At 35.1% G+C, this 23,048-nt stretch overlaps 1 protein-coding gene across 1 annotated transcript in view; it reads left to right on the forward strand.

The window, feature by feature from the left end:
• The window catches only part of AK9 (adenylate kinase 9), a 67,504-nt gene that overhangs the window by 41,164 nt on the left and 3,292 nt on the right, over positions 1-23,048 (forward strand). Inside the window, exons 24-38 of the mRNA XM_038175820.2 lie at positions 599-811; positions 1,341-1,607; positions 6,935-7,053; positions 7,499-7,718; positions 9,686-9,748; positions 10,526-10,732; positions 11,738-11,956; positions 14,656-14,869; positions 15,419-15,620; positions 16,839-16,985; positions 18,543-18,763; positions 19,954-20,150; positions 20,673-20,842; positions 22,318-22,416; positions 22,498-22,600. Coding sequence (XP_038031748.1) covers positions 599-811; positions 1,341-1,607; positions 6,935-7,053; positions 7,499-7,718; positions 9,686-9,748; positions 10,526-10,732; positions 11,738-11,956; positions 14,656-14,869; positions 15,419-15,620; positions 16,839-16,985; positions 18,543-18,763; positions 19,954-20,150; positions 20,673-20,842; positions 22,318-22,416; positions 22,498-22,600 — 2,661 coding nt within the window. The remainder of the gene's footprint in view (positions 1-598; positions 812-1,340; positions 1,608-6,934; positions 7,054-7,498; positions 7,719-9,685; positions 9,749-10,525; positions 10,733-11,737; positions 11,957-14,655; positions 14,870-15,418; positions 15,621-16,838; positions 16,986-18,542; positions 18,764-19,953; positions 20,151-20,672; positions 20,843-22,317; positions 22,417-22,497; positions 22,601-23,048) is intronic.

A 23,048-nucleotide genomic window follows, 5' to 3' on the forward strand; every position in this document is an offset into this window, starting at 1 on the left:
CAATCCTCTGTATCATCTCAGCTATTTATAATATTTCAATTAAATTAGAGGTCTGGCTTCACCTTTCTTTAGTTTTCATCCTATATTCAGATATGTCATTTCCCAAATTTAACAGTACAAAGTATCTATATACTGTACTGGAACAGTATTAAATAGATATTTTTTGGAATGTCATTTTATTGGATAAATAGATTTCATACTACCAGTTCTCACTGATTTTCCAAAGAGGTCTACTTGCTTTTTAACATTTAGAAGCAACAGAAAGTGAGTTGCAGGAACATTGCAGGAAAAGATATTATCATAGATACTTCTAACCTAATTTTGGTATTCAACAGCTGGCTATGGTATTATCATTTGAAAATTAACATGGTCCTTTTCTCAACAATTGTCTCACTAGATTGGATATTTTGTTTTTTGAGTGAATCTAAAAAGTACATATTTTCATAGACTTACACTCAGCTTATAAAGTGTTTTGAGAACACCATTCTCATTCAATGCTCAGATGACACATTTGATATAACTTGTTCTAATCTACATGATCTGCTTAATCCAAGTGAACTACTTAAACAATTTTTGAAAAAATTCATAATCTTTTCAGGATGAAGAAAAAGCTAAGGAAAAGAAAAGGCACATGGGAGATACAAAACACTTTTGTCCAGTCAGTCTGAAAGAGAATTATGTCCTTTATCCAGGACTCTCTGAACTTGCAGCTAAATATCAAGAAAAGATTTATTATTTTTCAAATCCTGAATACAGAGAGAAATTTTTGAAGAACCCTGAAGAGTATGTGGCTCACAATGAACCAATACAAGTGAGAATCTTTAACAATATTTGAAGCATATAATAACAAATTATAATCACTATTTTCCATTTATAATTGTTTATCATTACTGATTTTTTTTCTAATTAATTATTTGTATAACATGCAAGTCCCTGAAACAAAACATGTTGCTTCCTTAGTAACTTTATGGTGTACATTTGAATTAACGCATTGTATTGATGATGCAGGTAAAGCAGAAAAGAAGAGATTTTAAGGGCATACAGTAATCACCTGATGTAAATAACAAATTACAAATATTATTTTTCTAAGTCTTTTTTTTTTTTTTTTTTTTTGGGGGGGGAGGGGGAAGAAGAGTAAAAGAAGTGCATATTTACCAGAATTATCTAATGGGTTTTCATTTTTCATTTAGAGAGTGGGTTATCTGTTTGAATGGTAGCAGAAGACCTGGAAAAATTAAAATGCAAAATCTGACTGGTTTTTAGGCAATTTTTATGATATTTTGGAACTGAAAAACAGTGGAGTCCAAATTATTTTAAAATGTTCCATTTTTTTCCTATAGGCTCCTCCCTTAAGGGTGTGCTTACTGGGGACTCATGGAGCAGGTAAAACCACTTGTGCACGATGGCTAGCAGACAAATTTGGTATTTTCCATATTCAGTTTGAAGAATATCTACAGGAACTGCTCTTACCCAAAATTAAAGAGAAAATTGGGCCTGATTTTGATGAAGAACCTGAAGAAGATGACGATAAAATGCTAATTCTATCACAGGGACAGGAAGATTTCTCTCAGACCATGACTGAAACTGAAAATGAAGAAAACAAACAGGTAACAATCTGAACTTCTTTGTGTCTGTACACTACATAACCATTTTCAGACCAAACTAGCAATTACCTATAAAATTCTTGCTAGGTAAAAAAAGTGCTCATGTTACATTATTTTCTTGATAAAATTAGGGAATAACAGTTCTTTCCAATAAAATAATACACATATTGACTGTGTTTTCTTATGAATGCCACAAAGATTCTCCCAAACATTTATAAGAATTATGTATGTTTTTGTTGTTGTTGTTGTAGTTGTTTTGGTTTGTCTTTTTTTCCAAGATACTAGAGTTACTAAATGGGACAAAGGAAGACAAATAGAGAAAAAAAAAACAACACACAAAGTCAGAATAATAATGGGAAGGTATGGTTTTCTTCAAGTGCTTATAATCAGTAGGTTCAGGCTGGTACACGTACACCAGTTGCAAAGAGTTTTAAAATGTTCCCCAGCAGTGCTCTGTGCACTGTCTTGGGGCAAAAAGCATAGAATACTTGACCATCCCTTCAGTCTGACCATCCCATGTTAAAAGTCAGAAATATTTCAATGTTCATACCAGAGTAAGGTATGGTTTTGGTTTTTTTTTGTATGATTGTTTTTAATATGTTTTATTATCTGGATTGTAGTGTTGTCTTTTGTTCTCTTATTGTCAGAGGAGTTTCTAAACAGAAAAAAAAAACTCTTAGGTAGATAAAATATGGCTTGTGGTTTAAAAAAATGTTTCACATAGCTGGATACTTATGATACTTGTAAAATAATTCATGAACAATAGTTTTCAGGAAATTAGGTGTTTTCCTTAAGTTTGAATAGTTACTGTAAATTTTTATACATACACATTCTGAAACCTCTGCCATCCCCAAGCAATAAACATTTCTGTTTAGCAATAATCATTTACATAAATGTTTACCAGGAGACAACAATTTATTTTATTAGGCAGTAATATACTGGGGGAAAAAAATGCAAGGCTTTGATGTCGATGATTTTTTCTTTAGACAGCAATGGATATGATAAAAGCCTTTATTGTGTAAAGAATTCACTACACATAGGTACGCAACATAAAGATCTTTCAAAAATGCATAGTAGAAGAAACTCTACCTTCTAGACAATACAAATAAAGTTTTATCCAACTCTCAAAGCTTCAGGAAGAAATAAGTTTCTGCATCACATTCTAAGAACCATTTTTTTGTTCTCCTGATAGCTGTCATGTTTCTTCATGTTACTAGTCATCAAAGACTTTCAAAGACATCCTAGTATTGAATCTAAGGAAACACGCAGGAGGGGAAGCAGGCGGTGGAGGAGGCATACACACCATCATCCAGGCATGGGATTAGGAAGTTAAGTAATTATTGGGAGTTGAAACTAGCAAAGGGTAGAAAGAAGGATATTTACAGGAACAGCAGCAGCAAAAGGAAGACAAAGAAAATAGGAGTCTGCATCTGAATGGGGCAGGTGGCCTTTTTATGAAAGATACTGAAAAGGCTGAGGTACTCAATGCCTTCCTTACTTTGGTCTTTACAAGTACAGTCTCGTCTGTAGCCTTTTAGGTCTCAGTGCAAATAGGAAAGCATGCGTAGATAGTGGTACTACACACAGCGGAGTAGGACCAAATTCGTGATTGTTTATGGAATCTGAACATACACAATTCAGTGGGACTGAATGGAATATATTCTCAGGTGCTTGAGGAAGCTGCCAAAGGTTCATTCGAGGCCACTTTCTCTTGCCTTGAAAAGCGGGGTAGGGAGGGGTCCCTGATAACTGGAAGATAGCGTTCCTGATGAAATAATACAAGAGCAGGTAATATTGGAAACAAATGCCTCAACACAGATGGAGTACTGATCAAATCATGGATGTCAGAACAAAATTTCAGGTTTTCATCAGTTAAATCTAAGAGGAGGTTATTTTGGCAAGTCTGTTTACAATTTGATCATCACAGCCAAAAATAAGGCAAGTGTTCTTGGCACTGATGTTTATGGCTGGCTCTCAGTCAGCATTATTATTTTTTTAATTATTTTTTTTTGGCACCAAGACAACATTTTACATTGATGCCCTTCTGCTAGTATTTTTTTCCTCATCAGCTTTTTATCTCCTGGTAAACAACGTTCTTCTACATTAGTATTTTTTTCTTAGACTTGCTATAAAGTGCTTTATCTGCGGGCATGATCAAAACACAGCTGATATAATTGCAGTTCACTTTAGAAACCTGTTTCTAGCTCCATTTGTAGGCCAACACTGTAAGGCATAGTTTCCAAGATTATGGACTGCCTAAGCATTTCTCTGGGTGTGATTACCACCAAATTGTATGATTATCCTGTTTTCCAAAGACCCACTACTTCTCCTAACTCAAATCCTTGAAGTATATCTCTTGAAGCTTCAGGTAAAAATCAATTATAATATTCAAAGCAAAAATACTACAAGGCAAACAAAACACAGCATTCAGTCTGGGGAATTTAGCAAGCAAATATCGTGGTGGTTTTAGTGTGTCAGCCAAGTCCTTGCAGCTTTAACCAGTCTGGAGAGCCAATGACCTATTTTTCACCTGGCAACTTTTTCCTTAGAACTACCAAAACACTGGGTGCTCTTTTCTGCACCCAGAATACACATCTCAATAATTTTATCAAATACAGATGCATTTTCAACACCACATCTACAGTGACGTCAGTGATATATTTTTACATGTGTTTTGCTGTTTCTCCCACTTCACACAGTTCTTTCAAGATATCTTTGTGGCTACCGCTCTGTCTTCTTAGGTATCTCATATGCCGTATTACCATCTTTTAATATATACCCTGTGTCAGGCAATAGAGGAAATATTACTCACACTCACACTTCATTAGACCTGTGGCTTCCAGCATTTTCTCAGGTTCTTTTGGCTACGTTATCAGAATCAATGTCAGACATAAGAATTCTTATTCAGATTTGGCCTTGTGGCAAGCGGCTCCCTACCATCAGTTTGAGGGTTCCTGAACCACCTTGGATCCTTTTGTTAGTGACGGTTATTGCTTTATTTTCTGGCAGGTCATGCTAACAAATTCTTGAGCAATTTAGGTTGATGTGACTACCTACAATGAGGAAAGTATAGCAGAACTTTATAATGAATTCCCAAGAGAATTTCAGGGTACAACTTAAATTAATTTGCTGAAAGAGACAGAGGAATACCTAGCTGCATGTTAAGTTTTATCTCTCGGTGACTTTGGATGCAAGTGGATGTTTCATGACTACTGGCATTAAAAGACAAACTCATGTGTCTAGTCTTCTTAAACAAAAATAGATGACGTTTTAGAAGTGAGATTTTTATAGAAGTATGGCGGAAAAGGTATTGCATTCGTTAAAGGATACCAGATAGATTTCTCAGTTATGAACTTGGCCATTCTGTTTTCAGGTGAAAAAAAATCTCAGCTATCTAGAAAACAATATTTTCTTCTGTGAAATATTTCCATGAAAATTTAATACTGCATCTGAGTAACAAACATATCTTTCTGGCTTCTAATGTCTATACTTCCAGTATATCTTTAAAAGTATGTATTTTGACACTGTGACTGATATAAACTAATCCAGGATCATCAATTTATATCCTCTTGTCATTCGTTTTTAGTGCAGTGTGTCAGGAAGCCATTCTATGAGAAATGCATCCTCAACCATATCAATCTCATATGCTGAAAAAATATTTTTGCACAAAATCTTAAAAGCTAGATTTGGTATTCAAATGCTCAGCATGTGTCTAGTCATTAATAACCCTACTGCTTTATAGAACAAGGTTATCTTTGTGATATCTGGTCACATGCCCATACTCAGTAATCCTACATACCTTTCTTTGACATCTTTGTTTTGATTACATCAAAAGTTAAAAATTGCTCTTAAAAAGTAAATAAATAAATAAATTTGACGTAAAGCAGTGTAGTCTTCCAGCATGAGAACATATAAAACTAAGTGGAAAGCTTCCTGTAGGCAATTAGAAAGAAAGAAAAAAAAAATTCATTTTCTATTCCTCTGAGTTGAGCCTATGTATAATTAAATATTTAACAATTGTGCTTGGTTTAGGTTTCATACAGCAGTGATTTTGAGCTTGTCATGCACTAGCTTAAAATACTTCCACTTTTGCCTGTTGAATAATGTATATGTTTCTGAGAGGTTTATCTAAGATGTTTCTATTAGTGAAGAACTTAATTCTATCAGGACACTTGGATTTCTAACAGAACCTCCATCTGTTCTTGTCATCTTGCTAATTTTACCACTTTTCAATGAAAACTGTACATTTTTACCACCCCCGAAGTATATTTTATCAGTAAGATGATTTCATTAATTTTCATGAATTCCATTTCATGTGAACAGCAACATTGTGAGCGTACAACTCAAGTGCATGGTAATTGTGATATCCAACCTCCTTGTCAAACAATGACAGCATTACATCTCAGTTAACATTTTAGTTTCTGCCCAGAGCATGCATTAGAAGCAAATCTCCTATTTGTTCCCACCTTTTCAGTTCACACAGAACAGTTTCAGAGTACATGAACTGAATTCATCTTGAAGCTAAACACAACAATACACTTCAGAAACATGCCTAATGCATTTCATCTGCTAATGGATGTTCAATCCACAAGGCCAGATCAGAGCTAGGCTTAGGTACTACACGTAACAGCTGCACTTTGGGACTACCTTTTAGAGCAAGCACCTATCTGCATTGTCTGCAGGCAGCCTTCAGGCTGTTTATGAGGCAGCTATTTGGACAATAATGGAAATTAAAGGTGAGAAGACATCAAAATATATTGTATTCATGGCCACCTTAGGCACTGCCCTTGGAGAGTCATGTAAATGTAGCCCATGGGACCTGTGCTTTGTAATGCTGAATTATTATGCAATGTTGCACTACAATTTTTGTTGTCTTTGTTGTTATTTTAATAGTTACCACATACAATTAATGAAACTATGATGTATTTTCTAAGTTTCTGAGGCCCACTTTTACATCTAGTGCTTCTAAATGATGAACTGATTAATGCCAGTTAGGGGCAGATGCCATACTCAGTTATGGGAAAGCTAACCCCTAGTATAGCCAGCACCAAGCTTGTGCCTTTCAGGTTGATAGGAAATTGCCCAAACTCTAGGGAAATATCCAACCTCAAGCATGTAGAAAATAACCCACAAGTATTCCAGGCATTAATTTTATGTATAATGTAGTACAATGAAATGTAGCAAAGGAGTTTACTTTGTTTCTGTTGGATTAAGTCAAAAGAAGACTGTAACCAGTGCCTTATTTAGACAAAAAGAACAGCAACTGTCTCAGATCTTTTTTCTTTCTGTTTCATTTGTTTTCATTTGTTGTGGATTTTCTTTATATAAAGGAAGTGGAGTTAACTGATGAGGAAGAAGCAATAAAAGCAAATCTAATGGATTCAGAGGCATTGCCTCCAGAAGTACTTGATAACATCGTCCCTGACTGGTGGAAGAAAGAGCCATTCCGGTAACTGTAATTAGATTCTGTTTCTTTAATTAATCTTAGGAAGTATATCATCCACCGTGTCCACATATACAAAAGTGCTGTGACAGATGTTACCAAAATAATGCTTGAGGCATGTTCTCTTTGAGAGCAGTGGCTAAGAAGTACAGTTTTTAGGGTCACACAAATAATATTGAGGACACCATTTATTTATTTATTTATTTTAAAGTTATTTTAAAGTAACTTTTTATCTCTGTACATTAAAACCCCATGAGAAATAAATGCAATAGTACAACAATTAAAATATATAGTGATTTATCACTTTTACATTGTGAAGTTAATACATGAAAGTAATTTTTAAATTTTATCATTATAAGAGAGTTAATTTTTTTTTTTAATTCACTGCAGTTTCTCTGTGATGCACTTTAAACTACATTGTGTAATGATAAATATCTATTTTTTCAATTAGGTCCACAGGCTTTATACTAGATGGTTTCCCTCGTACTTTAGATGAAGCCCAGTATTTGTCAGAACGAGGACTCTGTCCTGATGTTGCAGTTTATATTAATGTAGAAGAAAATGACATTATCGACCGTCTTTTTCCTCCACGTCTGCAAAAATGGAAAGAAAGACATAACAAAAAAATGGAAAATAAAAAGAAACTGAAAGAACTGAAAGCAAAAATAAGGGTAGGTTTTTAGTTCTGTCAATGTTTTTGCAATTTCAGGGGCACAGGTCTGAAGACAGATTCTAAAACTCCCAAAATAGAGAAGAGCACACAGAACAGATATAGGAGCCAGGAGACACAGCTCCCCACATTCACAGCATTCCCAGATTCATCATAGGAACCAAAAATAATTCATTTCTCCTTTTCTCCTCTGCCCCTTCCACATTAGCACAGCCTGCTGCAATTAACTCATGCAGGAGTGTAGATATCTGATAAACCAAGCAAAGTAACTGTGCTGCTGGACACCTGGCAGTGTGACAGCACTATTACTGAATAGGTTACAAGTGACTTGAAATTGAAACTTCTGTGCAGACATGCACAATCTGTGCAAGATATTCAAGGTTCCTAACTTTCTATAAAAGGAAGTTATATTACTTCACATGTACTTTCAAAAAAGGTCCAAGTTATACAGAGCAGCTAACATGCAGTATGTTAGTAAAATGGAGCTTGGGACAAGACCCATATGGTACCAGTAAGTTACATTAGCTGCGTGTTCCAGAGGTTGGCTCTGAGAATGCATATAATCTTGCAGAACTCAAGTATTTTTTGCATTTATCTTCCCTGACACAAGCTGGAAATCTATCTGGAAAAGGTGCATTCTAGTGAGCAGCCTGTATCACCGTACTAAGCTCACCTTGTAAGCACTTACTCTGAGAACTTCAGTGACAAATACGTGTGCTATGGATTTTAGGGTCCAAACTTCTACGGTGTAGGCATCAATATGTCTATTAACAAAAAAAGAACAGTAACAGTCTGTTACTTAAAACACATACACAAAGCAACTATGCAAATTGATTGAGGCGTAAAAGACCCCCACTTAGAAGTAAGGAAAGGTGAGAATCAGGATTTCTGGAGTAATAATATTTTGATCTTTTTGCTGATGTGTATTGCATTACCGTTTTTATTTGCATGTTGACTATTTTTCCATAGCATACAGTCAGTGAGCAAGATGGACACTTGTGAGAATGGGGCATGGATGGGTGTGCTATTCTCTTCTTTCATTACTAAAATTGCATAGAGAGTCAGAAAAGCGGATATACCTGTTGAATGCTGCATTAGTTTCCTTCTGCACTGAAAGAAGCTGGCAACAGGGGACTGAGGAATGAGTACATCTGCATTGCGGTGCTGCTCAGCAACACCTGAGTTTAAATAGCCATGCGAGTAAAGAAAATTAGACTGTGCAGTTTCTTGCTGCTCTGCCTCCAGTGCCCTGGTATCTAGACTACTTTGTTTAAAGTTCATGTGGATTTCTAACTCTGCAGTATTGCCTGCAGTGGTGACATGCTCAGTTTATCTGATCTCAGTTCAGGTGGAAGTATCAGAGTGTGCAAGAACAGCAGGTACAGGTTGAATCCCCATTAACCCCCGTGGTCTTAAGGAGAATGCTTCTGTGTATTACTTTTGAGATAGAGTTTAATGATCATGTATATGACAGGTATCTACTGAGTGTATATATAAAGGAATGTATTTTAAATGCTTATAACTTGGTCAAAAATGTGCAGTTTTAAACACACTTAGCAAACAGCACACATATAATACTCATTCACCCCTTTGCCAAATGGCAGTAACTACCTACAAATTTAGAAATTGTAGCTTTTTTGACTCTGACTCTTTTACTGACAAAAAAGATAATATTCAATATCAAATAATATTTTCAGTGTGAACAGAATCACTGTCTTTTCTTCCCTTAATCTCATTCTCAAAAGTTGCCAATTTAGTTTTACAAAAATTTAAGTACATGTATACCTAGAAGCATATCTGGTTTGCAATAGTTGAGGCTACACAGACAGGATTTTTTAGCATTAGAAGCAACTCAAATAGAGTTTTAAGGTAGAAAGAATAACGTTAATTCTAGTTCATTATACCAATTCTAAGAGGGGATTTATGAGAAAATATCATTGTCTTCTTACATCATTTTTTCATTAACAGGATGAGAGGATTGCTAAAAGAAGGGCAGAACTTTTAGCAGAACAAAAAGAAAGGAAACAGAAGGTAAAAAAGTTACAAAAACTATTTTAAATAGAAGTGTTTGCATTCATATCTTAGAAATTTCACATTTTTCAGGGCAATATATAATAGTACAAATGTGATAGACTGTCTGAAATCTCTGCTTTCTGAAGTAATTTGGCAAGATGTTTAAATTGTCTTAGAAACTATTGATTCATCAACACTAAAAACAATTCTCAATACATGCCCCAATTCAGCAAAATACTGAAGAATGTCTTTAACTTACCTACTTTGTAAGCATAAGAGTGATTGCAATTAGGTATGTGTTTTAAGTATCCTGTCAAATCCACAGTTAATGCAGAATGGGATTCTACCAGGACTTCTGCCCAAGCTCAATTACAAAGCATATTTATAAATGCGTCGATGAACAGTTAGACTGCTCACGAAACTTGATCAACTACGCTATCAGCTAACAAGTGGGTTCTTAACAAAGTCCTGCCAAACTACAATACCCAGGTATCTGTAGCAGATACTTCTCAAAAATATTGTTCTCATCAAAACTACGGCATAGTGATTAAGATTTTTAAGCATTCTCAGATACAATGCTTCACTGTATGCACTATGCAATACCTCTGTATTTTCTTCTGAAATATGATTTTAGAATTTACTAGATTTTTGGTTGCAACAGAGGATGCCTCCAAAATGAGGTTTGGTTGAATTAATGATTTTTCTAATTAAAAAAAATAAAATAAAAAAGATAGTAAGTGTTCTCTCAAAACATATGTATAGAAGACATGAAGACAGAATATTTTACATTTATAGGTTTTAGCAAGCAGGGAACATGACGAAGCCAGTGAGGAGGAAGATGAGAGTGAAAATGAAGACATAGAAGCTATACTTGAAGAGGAGTTTTTAGAAGAAGAAGAAGAAGAGGCTGAAGAAGAACAGGAGACTGATGCTGTTGAGCGCATGCAAAATGAGATTGCAGAGAGGTTTGATTCAGAAAGAGACAATTTACAAGGTGTACAGGTACCTATTCCACTGCTTATTTTATTAAATTACATGATCTATAAATTATATGATAATAAATGACTGTATGATGCAAGAAGTCTTCAGTGTTATTTTAGTCGTCAGATTTTAAAGTTACAGTGCTTGTGCAATAGTGCTGCTGATGTCATGATCTAAATATGTGAGCAATATAAAAACTGTACAAAGAAACTACATGCTTACAAAAGTATATAATTTATAAGACAAACAGAATAGTTGATACAGGCAACCAAACTAGAGAATCATGAACGTATGGATAACGTTTCATATATACTTTTAAATGCAAAATTCTTATTAGCATTTTAATTACGTTAGCATGTGAATTATGTTGATTGGGATTGCATACTAGTTATAATCCCTTGTTACATTTTCCCCATTTTTAAAAAATATCAAATAATATTTATGCCTTTATTACTAATGCTATATAACTTGCTGTTTCTGATACGTTATTCAAGACTTTTGCTTATTGTTATCTGATTCTTTAATTGATGGTCCTCTTTGACATTGTAGAATCTTCATCTTTTATGGAAGAATAAATGATGACTTTAAAACGTTATAGCACTTGTAAAACTATTAATAATATCTTTATATTTTTGTTGAATAAGCTGGGGAATAAGAAGTCACCAGAGAGCAGCAATATTTTTAGACAGTAGCTAAAGAAAGCATTCTAAATTGTTTGGAGTAGGGAAGAATGATATTTGAATATTTTTATAAAATATATTTCTCAAGCTTTATCGTACTATATTCCTCAGTGTTAACTGTCAGATTTTCCAATTCTTTTTGAATACTGTGATACTTAATGTAGCCTGGGTAACTTGGACTTCAGTGGGAAGGAAGACCAGTCTCAAATAAAATTTTTCTGCTTTACAGGGACTGAGAACTTGCTCAAAAATCCTTGAAAGGTCACAGAAAATCTTGCTGATGGTTATTAACGAAAATCTGAACATGTTTATTATTTTAATGTTTTATTATTTTTCAATTAACCAGGAGGAACTTGAAAATTTGCTAATACCACTAATTGAGATCAATGGAGGACGAAAGCCTCACATCGTACGCTACCAAATATATTGCAAGCTGAATTCTCTAGTGGAAAACCGTGCAAGCATTTTTGAGAAATGTTACCCGATAAGTTTGCCACTTGCACATAAGATGTTGATTTTCTTATATAAGTTTCCAAGTTCTTTTGGTCAGTGGGATCCAATCAAGGTAATTTTCTTGAATAATGCAAAAATATTTTTAGAAAGTAATACTTTCAAAGAATATATTTCACATACAAATATTATGAGACAGTATCATGTAATACCAGTAATACTTAATGAAAACTACATAACTGAATCAAAATTACATCACTACAACACATACACAAAATACAGCAAGCATTTGTAATGAAAGGTGTTAGTTTTTTCAGTGTTGCAGCTAAACTAACACTGAGAGGTATTTATTAAAATTTGTTACACTGGCACTACTGATGCAGTTTAAAGGTGGCACTGAGTCAGGAAGAAATGCCTAATTGGTAATGACCCATGAAATGTAGAACAACAAAGATATTAGAGCCTTCTAGAAGCAGTGAAAACAAGCTGGAAAAATTTGGGGGTTGAATTTGCAAGAAGTCGTGTAGGTGGCCATCAACACTTGCAGTAGCAAAAAAGTAAACCAACACATGTTAAATATATGTCACTCATCAGCAATAATTCTTTGTTGTCAATATGCATGAATTTTGAAGAACAGTAAATCTGATTTCCTATTTTACCAGCAGTCTGGAAAGTTGAGGTCAGAATGTACTCATATTTATCTCTGTGGGCTTATAGATTTTTATAGATAACAAACAAAATGTTAGTGGGTAATACATGTGTTTTTTTAATGCTAGAAATAAAAGCAAGTTGGATTGTGAGTAAATCAGAAATAAAAAGGAGGGCTGATAAATAATAAAACTACAACAGCAAACAAGAAATAGAAAGCAGAAAGTTTCTGAAGGAAACATACATTTGGCCTTCATTTCACTATGCTAATTATTTTTTTCTTTTTGCACAGAAATCATGCTAGTCTTTGTTTTCACCTCCTCCGGATCATGTTTTTCCTTTTTTAATCTTGGTAACTAGAACTGTACATAGATCAGATCTGATTAGGACTTTAGAGAATCAAAATACTTAAAGTGTGTTAGGATCAGAGCTGCCTTTTCCATGGCTGCATCAAATTGGCATCTAATAATCTAAATGACTGGCTAATAGAAGTAGATATGTCTTCTCAGAATTCTGTCATTTCCAGTTACTGAATCCCAGCTTAATATATGAAATTCTTATTAGTCCCTAAATGCTAGGACTTGAGCTTTGTCCTATTAAAGTCACTACAGTTTTGCTATTCCATTTCTTCAAATCCTTCATTTATGCTGAAGTGTTTTGTGTGTTTTGTGTGTTGTTTTTTTTACCAACTAAGAAAAAAAAATCAGTTGGAAGAAAGTCCTAGAAAGCCATTAGATGAAATCAGAGGAGTGTGCTGACAGTAGGAAATGTACATGCTCACAATAATGAAAGGAAAATAAGATCATTTTAAGGGTATTTTAGGATATTATAGAAATAATGAAATTGATTACAGACTGGAGGGTTTTCGAAGAAGGGCAAATAGAGCATATGACAATTACTTTTAAACTAAATTGATAGGGGGAAGTAGTTATGCAACTGATTAGATACCCAGAGAAGAAAAATGATGAGCTGAGAGAGGAGTGTGAGCAAATATACAGTAGATCAGACTCCTGGCATCTTATAAATTGAGGGCAAATACTCTGAAATGACTTCTTGTGAGAACAAGAACCTAAGAATTAGTCCAGGGTCTGGCAAGGTAATGCCATGCAGCAAACAGTCCCTTATCTTACTGTATCAAGCAGATTGTCTTCAACAGGGACAGATGTACTGGACTGTGGTTGCCGGGAGGCATCCTAGAGGTCTTTTAAAATAATTATCAATTTTTCCACATTACTTTTTTGTTGAAGGAACCAACGTAAGCAATAGGTTATACATCAGTCAGTAACAATTTCACTTCTGCATCCCCATAGAGCTGTAACATGAATACCATCTGGTCTCTGCAGTTTTCCCTACAAACGTCTCCAGTTTGTTCTAAAACAATTTTTGACACTTTAAGGCAGTTCCTCAAGGAAGGCTCTAACAGGGACATGACTAAATTCTTCCTTAGTGAACAGTGCTGCAAGAAATTAATTTAGTGTTCCTGCAATGACCATTTCTACCATTGCTTCGTCTTACTACTCAATTAGCCATCAGCACTACAGACTTTCTAGTAGGTAACCTGATGTATTTGAAAAGGTTCCATCAGCAGTGTATTTATTTTACCAAAAGCTTTTTTGGCTTGCTTCACTGTGGTTTTACATTTCACCACAATTTAAATATTGATGTTCATTTCTGTTTTCTTCTTTTGGAAGTGACTTCTCCTGAGTACAACATTCTAAGTGTATCCTCTACTGTCAGGCAGATAAGTGTTGTTTGTGTTTTGTTTTTAATTTACAGAGGAATATTTTTATCCTTAATAGAAATGGCGTAAATTCTTTGAAAATTAAAAAAAAAAAAAAAAAAAAAAAGACAAAAAAATTGTTACACGTTATACCTCTGATTACACTCTGCTGACGGACAGAAAGTGTTACGGTACCACCTACTGGAAACAGTGAATATTCTTTCTCTCTTCAGTGTTTATTTCATCTTTTTGTACAATTACATACAAAAATACCACAGACTCATACAAAATATTATGTCTGCCTGTATATATTTCAGAATACTTTGATGTTTTATCTCAACCAAGTAATATTTCTCAACCTGCCTGTAAAACCACTTTTGTAGGATAAAGGGAGAGGGGGCTATGCCAAACCTAATCAGTTGCTTCCCATTTTGTGTATTCTACAGCTAAGTGAAGGAGAGGTAATCAAGCCAGCACAAAGCCCTGAAAACACACTCTTTCCTGTAATCCATCGACAATATATTTATTTCTTTTCAAGTAAAGCAAATAAAGAAACATTTATGAAAAATCCCATCAAATATATTTGTCAGCCAAAACCTAAACCACCTGTGCCAGTTAAGATTGCAATTGTGGGACCTCCAAAATCTGGGAAGACTACAGGTAGGAGACACTATTACCTATAAAGCAAAAAATTATCTAATGAGTGACGCTGTGTCTATCATTACTGCTATTAAAAAAGCCATAAATCTCTAATATTGTTGGTCTTCCTGCTCTTTTTATTGGGCATAGAAACCTTTAGTTATATTCTATAGTGTATCATTTTATAGTCACGTACTTACAGATTATCCATCTTAATTTTATTGCAGCTTCTTACGAAGTTAGTGAACTGGAACTGCTAGACTGTTCTGTAAAAGGGGCAATAACAGAAGTGTATTTTCAAAGATATTTTTGAATAAAATTGACTATGGCTGCAGAGGTTTGAGCTAAATTGAGCTAAAGTGTGCCCTGGACACACCTTGCACATACACAAAGGTCTGGGTCCTTTAGAGAGCTAATTGGGGTTAGGTGACTGCTTACCAAGATTACGCATTGCAGATGACCCAGGGAACGAGCACATAGCTTGTAACACTAAGGACATACTTTAACAGACTGCTAGGCTGTGATGTTGCTTATGTAAAAGTTGGTTGTTGAAATCAAAATGTTTTACAGTTGCCAGGAAATTTGCAAGTGTATATGGGCTGATGCGGCTGAGTATAGGAGATGCCATACGGCTAGTGATAAACAATCAGCCCGAGAGCGCATTGGGACTTCAGTTAAAGTGGCACCTTCACAAAGGACTGACTGTACCTGACGAACTGGCCATCCAGGCCCTGGATGTGGCTCTGATGGATCGTGTATGTATGAGCACTGGGTAAGAGTCTTTTTTGGGCTTCTTCTTTAGGGGTTTTTTCAAGACATGACAGTTCCTCCAGAGGCAGTGATTTCCACACTATCACTGTAAAACCATTTCACTAAAACACATCAGATGCATTAAGAAAATAACCTGTCCAAAATGCAATTCTTCACATTACTCAGGAAAACCAGCCCAAAACATAATTTTCTGCAATTTTCAAGTCAGCTTATTCCATCAAATCAAAGTCATATGTTTTATGTTACCTTTTTCTTCAGCCAACAAGCCAATACTTTCTATTATACATTGAAAACTGCCATTTTCTCTCTCTTATTACCAACTGCAGTAAAAACTTGGACACCTGATTCTCTCTGGTCAAGCAGACTGGTAGTTCAGTGTTCCTTTTTTTTTTTTTTTTTTCTAGTTTTGTTAAGAGTTAACTTACTAAGGAGGAACATAAACCAGTAATTATTTCCAGCTAATTTCTTACATGATCCAGATTTCCAAGTTTTTTTCCCACCACTGAAACACTGTCCAAGATGGGCAGACCTAAAAAGCTTTTCACTTCATGATCATGATTTAATGAAATTCAACTCTCTCAAAAGAAGAATTGTTACAGGAAAAGGCCATTTCAGATTAATCTCTGAAAATTATTTCAGCTTGAGATCAGAATTTTTTCAGCTTTTCTATCATGCTAAATACTGGAATACTGTTTCAGTAGGTTATGCCCCAGTGTTTATATATGCCCAGCATATATAAAGCATTTCTAATATGAAGAAGCATTTCTGAAGAAGCATTTCTTCTTCAATAGGATTAAAAAAAAAAAAAAAAAGAGAGAGAGAAACTCAAATATTGTAAATCAATTTATTTTTCATCTTGAAAACTAATTCTCCCAATTCATATGGAGTTTTCACATAGTTAAAATTATGTTTCTGGAAGACTAATGTGTCAGAATTTAAAACTCCAATCATTTGTATGTCCACTTACATTTCTATACCTTTTGCCCCTCGTATATTTCCTTTACTCGTTACTATTTCTAATTTTAGCTACTTGATTTTTTTAAATTTTAATATGATTGTAAGTTCTTCAGAAAGAAGACTGTGTCTGTCAAGCCAGGGTTGATGGCATAGGAGTAGACTTTTGTCTCTGTTGAGAATGTACTGGGAATACAGGTAGTCTTAATGGTTAATTAGGAACTTGTTTCCTAGAAAAACTGTCTTTGTTTCTGTTTGTATGCAGAGTTGTTATTGATGGGTACCCTGTAACAAGAAAACAAGTAAAGCTCCTGGAATCAGCTAGGATAATTCCAGTGAAAATCTTTGAATTAGAAATGGATGCAAAGGAAGTGTTCAGAAGAGCTCTGTCGGACAAAGAAAGCACGAATAGGTAGTGATGCTCCCTGATATTTTTATACACATAATATTGTCATCTCTTTCTATGTATGTGCCTCAGTGCTGTATTATGAGAGGCTGCACTGCTGCATAATCCAGCTGCCTCCAAACTCCATATATGAACAGACATGGGCATAAGGCCCTTGACAATCTTTGATTTCCATAGAACAAAAATGAAGATATAAGTTGTCAAAGAAATCTGTGGCACTCTCTGGACAGATCCCCAGAGTGCATGGCTGAGGATATTGGTATGCAATGGCATGCACCTACTGCTTAATTTAATAGATTTTAATGAAATTGTGTATCAAAAAATTTACTAGTCCACTCTGCTGCTGAAGTTTATTATTGATCATTTCTTTAAGTCTTTATTGTAGTTATTTTTAAAAAGGATAGAAATAATGTATACTTTAATAGCATACGGTTCATGAGTTACTCATCTAAATCTTACAATTAATCTCTCTCGCTTGTTTTTATGAGTTAAATATTCTGTTTAAAGACCTATTGGATGTTTTTGAGGAAGACCACTAAGTAGTTTATAAACCAACAGAGAGTTAAAAAGAACAGAACATTCACCTTGAAATTAAATTGTATAAGAACCTGGTTCTCATCAGGGGAAGAATTTCTAAGAAGTTCCAGCTATCTTAGAGCATTATTGCATGTCTCTTTCATTTTCTCTCTTTCATTTTATCAAGTAATCAGTACAACACTTAATTGTTTACTGAAAGCCTAAAGACAATTTGCATAGCAAAAAATTAAATTAATGCTTCTCTTTGAAAGCATTTACTTTAAACTCTAAATACCTTCTTGACTCTAAATACCGAACTAATTACATTTATAGGTTTAAATACAAATAAATGTACAACATCAGATATAGAGAAATGAATACTGTTAAAACAGAAGTTCCTTTTTTTTTTTTTGACTCATTTACATTTAGAACCAGAATAGTAAAAGCTTCTATGTTATAGTGAAAATCTCTCTTCTGGTCTTGCATAATGTTTTAGAGGTCAAATGGATTATTTTCATTTATGTATATGTAAATATTACGGATAGTAGTCACAATCCTTGGATATGTTTTGAAAACTTCTCAATTTCAAACAACAGTGTAATTCGGAATTAAGCCTGTTTTTCAATGAACTACTTACCTTCATTCTAATACTCCCATAACATTTTGTTTAGGGTATTTTAGGGTATTTTATGGTATATAGATTGTGTGTGTGCTGGCTAGTATGTGCTGACACAATCCAAAACCTTTACAAAATATTGAATTCTATTTGGGAAATTAATAACATTTTTTTTTGTTCTTTGTTTCTGAATATAACTACTTGGTCAGAAGCATATAATGCATTCTATGATTCTATGATACTACTTTCCATATGGAACTGGTATCATTCCTAATAACAAATCTATGTTTCTCTAGTACATTCTATTGATTCAGAAAAGCAGGATTTTTAAAAAGGATTTAAAATGAACTCTAGAATTTACATCAAACATTCAATAAAATGATCTAATCTTCAGACTCATATTAAGTCAGTGCTTTTTTTGTTGTCTTCAGACCTTCCTACCCTGTACACGACAGCTCACAGATTCTAGCAATTAAAAATTCCTGCTATAAACAGCACATTGATGCAATCAGGACCTACTATAAGAAGGAGCACCAGAACTGGTGCATGGTTGATGCCACTCAGAGCAAGTGGTGGATATGGAACAAAGTACTGCAGGAAGTTCAAGTGGTTGTTAAAGAAATACAGATATACCTGGAAAGAATAAAAGAAGGTAAAAGAAAAAAAGTTGTTCAGAATAATATTAATTTCTTTTACAAGCTGTAACGTAATGAGTGCATTTATATTCAACTCCAACTTGCTTTGAATAAACCTAATTCCTGATTCTTTGATCTCATCTGGAGAGAGCTTGAAGAGACCTCTTGAAGACAGAAAAGGCAAAACCAGCTATGCCTTTGCCAATAGTCTGCAGCCATCTTCCCAAAGAACAGGGTAGCAGAATACAGCTGAAAGAAGTCAGAGGTCTTGAAGTCCAGGGCAGATCTCTCAACTTTGAGTGATAACAGAAAATCACAAAGGGTACCCCAAAATACACAAGGGAAAATATGACTTGCAGATTCACAGAAATGTCAGTGGAGGAATTAGGAATGAAGGGGAAAATGTTAATTATAAATTCAGAATTAAGGTTAAATGTCCATTTGAGTTAATTTCTGAATTGAGGGATGAAAAGCATGAAATGGGAAAGCTCCCACTTGAATTTGTGTGTGTCAGCGTAGGTCAGGATTAAATCTGCCCTTCAAATACGTCTGTACAGTTTAACAGGGATTTCTCTAAAGCACAAACGTGTCTCTTCCTTATCTCATACCTTCCTTTTGGTTTTAACTTTTACAGCTCTGTGGCTGCACTCTCCTTACAAATTTCAGTCTGAAGTCTCATGAAGTTTGAAAAGCAGAGTTCTTAAATAACCTGGGTTTTATATAGCATTTTATTCAAGATTTTGAATAGATTTCATCCAGATAGACTAGCAAGATACAGATACATTTGCAAGATACAGATGAATAAATGGGAAGCTTTCCTCACATCTTGCACTTTTTTTCCACCAATGTTAAGAAATATAATAGCTGAAGTATGCCTTAGCAACACAAGGGATTAAAAAATAAATAAAATTGTCCCAGGGAAAACACACTAGTAAGCTAAGCATGCAGAGTATCCCACATAACTAATGATTATTGGATTTCTTGAGTAAAGAAAAGGAAGTGCTAGGAAAGTGTCATTAAAACTAATTTATAAAATGGATTGCAACTTCATTTTAGTATCAATCTATAAAAATTGCTATTTCGATTCTCATTATTTGATATCATTTTCACGTAATAATCTGGAACATTTTCTAAACTGTAACGCTTCTACATAGAAATGCTTTACATTTCTGTCCTTCATTAGCAAAACATTAATTTTTATTAACAGGCAAAGCAGCCAGCATTGCTGATTTATGTATCACCCCTGAAGAGCTGCAGGGTCGGCTGGGGGAGTTTGGGCAGTACTGTCCCGTCAGCCTTGCAGAGAAGGGTGAACTGGTTGACTGCTCTAGCACAGCATCACTGCAGTTTGCTGCAGAGTTTCGAGGACACTATTACAAAATGGCTTCACAGGAAGAACTGGAGGTAAGTGTCAAAATGCTTGTGGGGAGGGGACTACAGGGGAAGGAAATGCTGCCTGGATTCTTTGATTCTGTACAGAAACAAGCAATAGGTTATTTGAATTAGGCTACTATTACTAGTATTCTCACTTTTGGTCTGTATACTTTGCTATCAAATGTACAGTCAGATGAAATGCAGCTGAGAGCCAGTTCAAACCAGTGCTCTTCTTACAAATTGTCATAGATGAAAAATTCATTTTAAAGTAACCATTTCCTCCGCTCTCCATCTGTTTTGGAGGGAGCTGGGGGTAAGAAGCCCCAGTGATAGCAATGGATAGTGATGGATGGTGGGTGGATAGTGATGATTTCAACTGAGAGTGGGTTGGAAAAGAAATGACTTACCCAACTGTAGCAGCAGTGCCAGAACACTAAGAGGTGTTGTAGAAGAAACAAGTATCTAAATTTCATGAGCCAGTCCTCTGGAGTTTGACTAACAGTCTTTCAGTCCTTCTTTCATTATACAAACATTTAAATTCTCCCTTTACAGAAATTCTTGAGCAGACCAGAAGTGTATGTGCCACCACTGGCACCTTACCCTCTTCCACCCCCAGACATGCTACCAAAAAGACTAACAGCAGCAGAAGTGAAGGCCTTATTCCCCAAAAGTGCTGAAATACAGGGATACTGTCCAGTCACTTACCTGGATGGAAAACAGAGGTATATCATTCCTGTTTTTATAACTTGAATTACAAAGTATCCTATATTAACACATTAATGATGAAATGCTTTCAAAGTACTTTTTCCAAACTCCAAATGTTATTAAAGAAAAACTGATCACAACCCTCTACATTGTGCCTGTGGCCTTGCAAATCTATGCAAAATAACCTTCTGAAACTCATATGACTACAGGTTTCAGACTGAATCTGGACAACCTTGCATAGAAAGTAAAATGAATACAAAATGTCTAAATTTGGGGACCCTGGAAGACTTCCCTTGCATCTGAATTTGTGTTCCATTCATGTCATAACTCCACCTCAAAATAAAATTCAGAAATGCAGCATTGTCCCTCTCTTCCATCTTCTTACAGCTTCCACAGGAAGGAAGCACAAGTGTGCAGTCTGGAAAGGAGCAGCACTACACTATAGTGTGAAAACTGTAGACCAGCCTTTTCCAGACTTCTGCTCCTCTCCTCCACTAGTTTTCTTGCAGCAGTGGGCACTAAAAACATTGTTGCTTCAGCTGTTAAAAGATTTTGCATTAGTCTTTATTCTGAGGGTGAAAAGTTCCCTGTCAACTCCCTGCCTTTACAGCATGGTCTAGAGTATTTCTAGTAACCAGACGAGGTATATTTGAAGCATCCCAAAAATCAGCAGTTCCTCTACATCTGTAAGTGAGAAAAGCAAGAGTGTTAGGTTTCTCTCCAAAATCCCTTAACGGTTTTGAGGCAGACTTATGTAGTGGAGACTTAAGTTGGCCAGATGATCACCTACTGAAGATTGAGAAGGACAGATACATAGGTAATCAGTTCTCTGAACCCAGGATTACTTCTCCTTATGTATCTTGGGTAATGTCAATTTACTTAAATTGACAGTTAAATGGAAGTGTATTAAATGCATGGGATCCATTTTGCCAAAGCTGACTGAAGGTGACAGCAAGCTTAGCTTTCTGAACGAGTATTAAGCCAATCACAAGGATCTGTGTTGGCTTACTGTCTTTTGTGATGAAGTCTGTTTGGATGTAGTTTGAGTTTTCCCTACCACAACCCTTCAAAAGTTCAAATAAATCCTACAAAACCTATGTAGATGGAATACTGAACTATTACAATCTTTTAAGAGATCCATAAATCGCCACCTTAAAGCCCCAACAATTTCCTCAGTGTGCAGGAATTCCTCACTGAGGTACAATCTTAGGAGTCAATTCTGTGCTGTCCCATGTTAATCTTCTGAACAACCATGGTTGCATTTTAACTAGAGGAGCTCTGGAGTGGCTCTATAAAAGTCCCTTTATAAGCAGGTTTTGAGGCAGGGGCTCACTCAGATTTTGACCCTTGTAGCTGCCAGTAATGTGATGGAAGCATGGACAATGTGATCGCTGCTTTTTTAATTCCTACAAATTGCTAAATTGCCAGAAGGCTCCCAGTATCTGATGAGTATGCACTGCACAAGCATAATACTTTCTTTCTGTCTCTTCAGATATGAAGCTTTGGTGCCTGGCAACATTGAGTACTCTGTAATGTACCAAGATAAAGTATACGTTTTTGAGACTGAGGAAAAACTTCTGAAGTTTATGAGGTGAATATACTAACTGCATTTTCAACCTTAATCATGTCACGTCTTATACAACTTTAAAGTGTTTACTTTTTATCTGGTTAGGCTACCAGAGAAGTACTGGAATTTGAAGCTTCCACGTAAGCTCCCTCCCAAAAAGGAGCCAATACTACTCACTGCACTTCCCATGGCTGGATACCTTGAACAGGCCAGTTGCTGCTTCTTTTTTTAAAATGTGATTGTGCAATGTTGGTTTTGGTTTTAAATGCAATTTAAGTCTTATGAGTATTAAGAGGATTACATTAGATTGAAAAACGTGTACTCACCATTGAGGGTTTTTTTAATATTTAAAATAATAGGTATCAGTAACTTAAATGGTAAAAATACAAGCAAGATACCAGACAGGAATAAGAAACTGCAAGATTATGCAATGGGTTTCATGACTCTTTTATTTATCATACCTTTGTAACATTACATTTTGCTTTTATTTGTAAAACCACGATAGATACAAGCCTATCTGAAATCATTTAAGGATAGTTGGTTACATTTTCAGATATGGTTATGAAATAAAGACAAGATTTTACAGTCACCTCCCTCACAATTTTATATTTTTGTTTGTTTTTTACAATTCACTAGCTTAGATGTCATCCTCGTTT

Source organism: Anas platyrhynchos, chromosome 3, assembly GCF_047663525.1.
Source record: "Anas platyrhynchos isolate ZD024472 breed Pekin duck chromosome 3, IASCAAS_PekinDuck_T2T, whole genome shotgun sequence".
Taxonomy (NCBI): domain Eukaryota; kingdom Metazoa; phylum Chordata; class Aves; order Anseriformes; family Anatidae; genus Anas; species Anas platyrhynchos.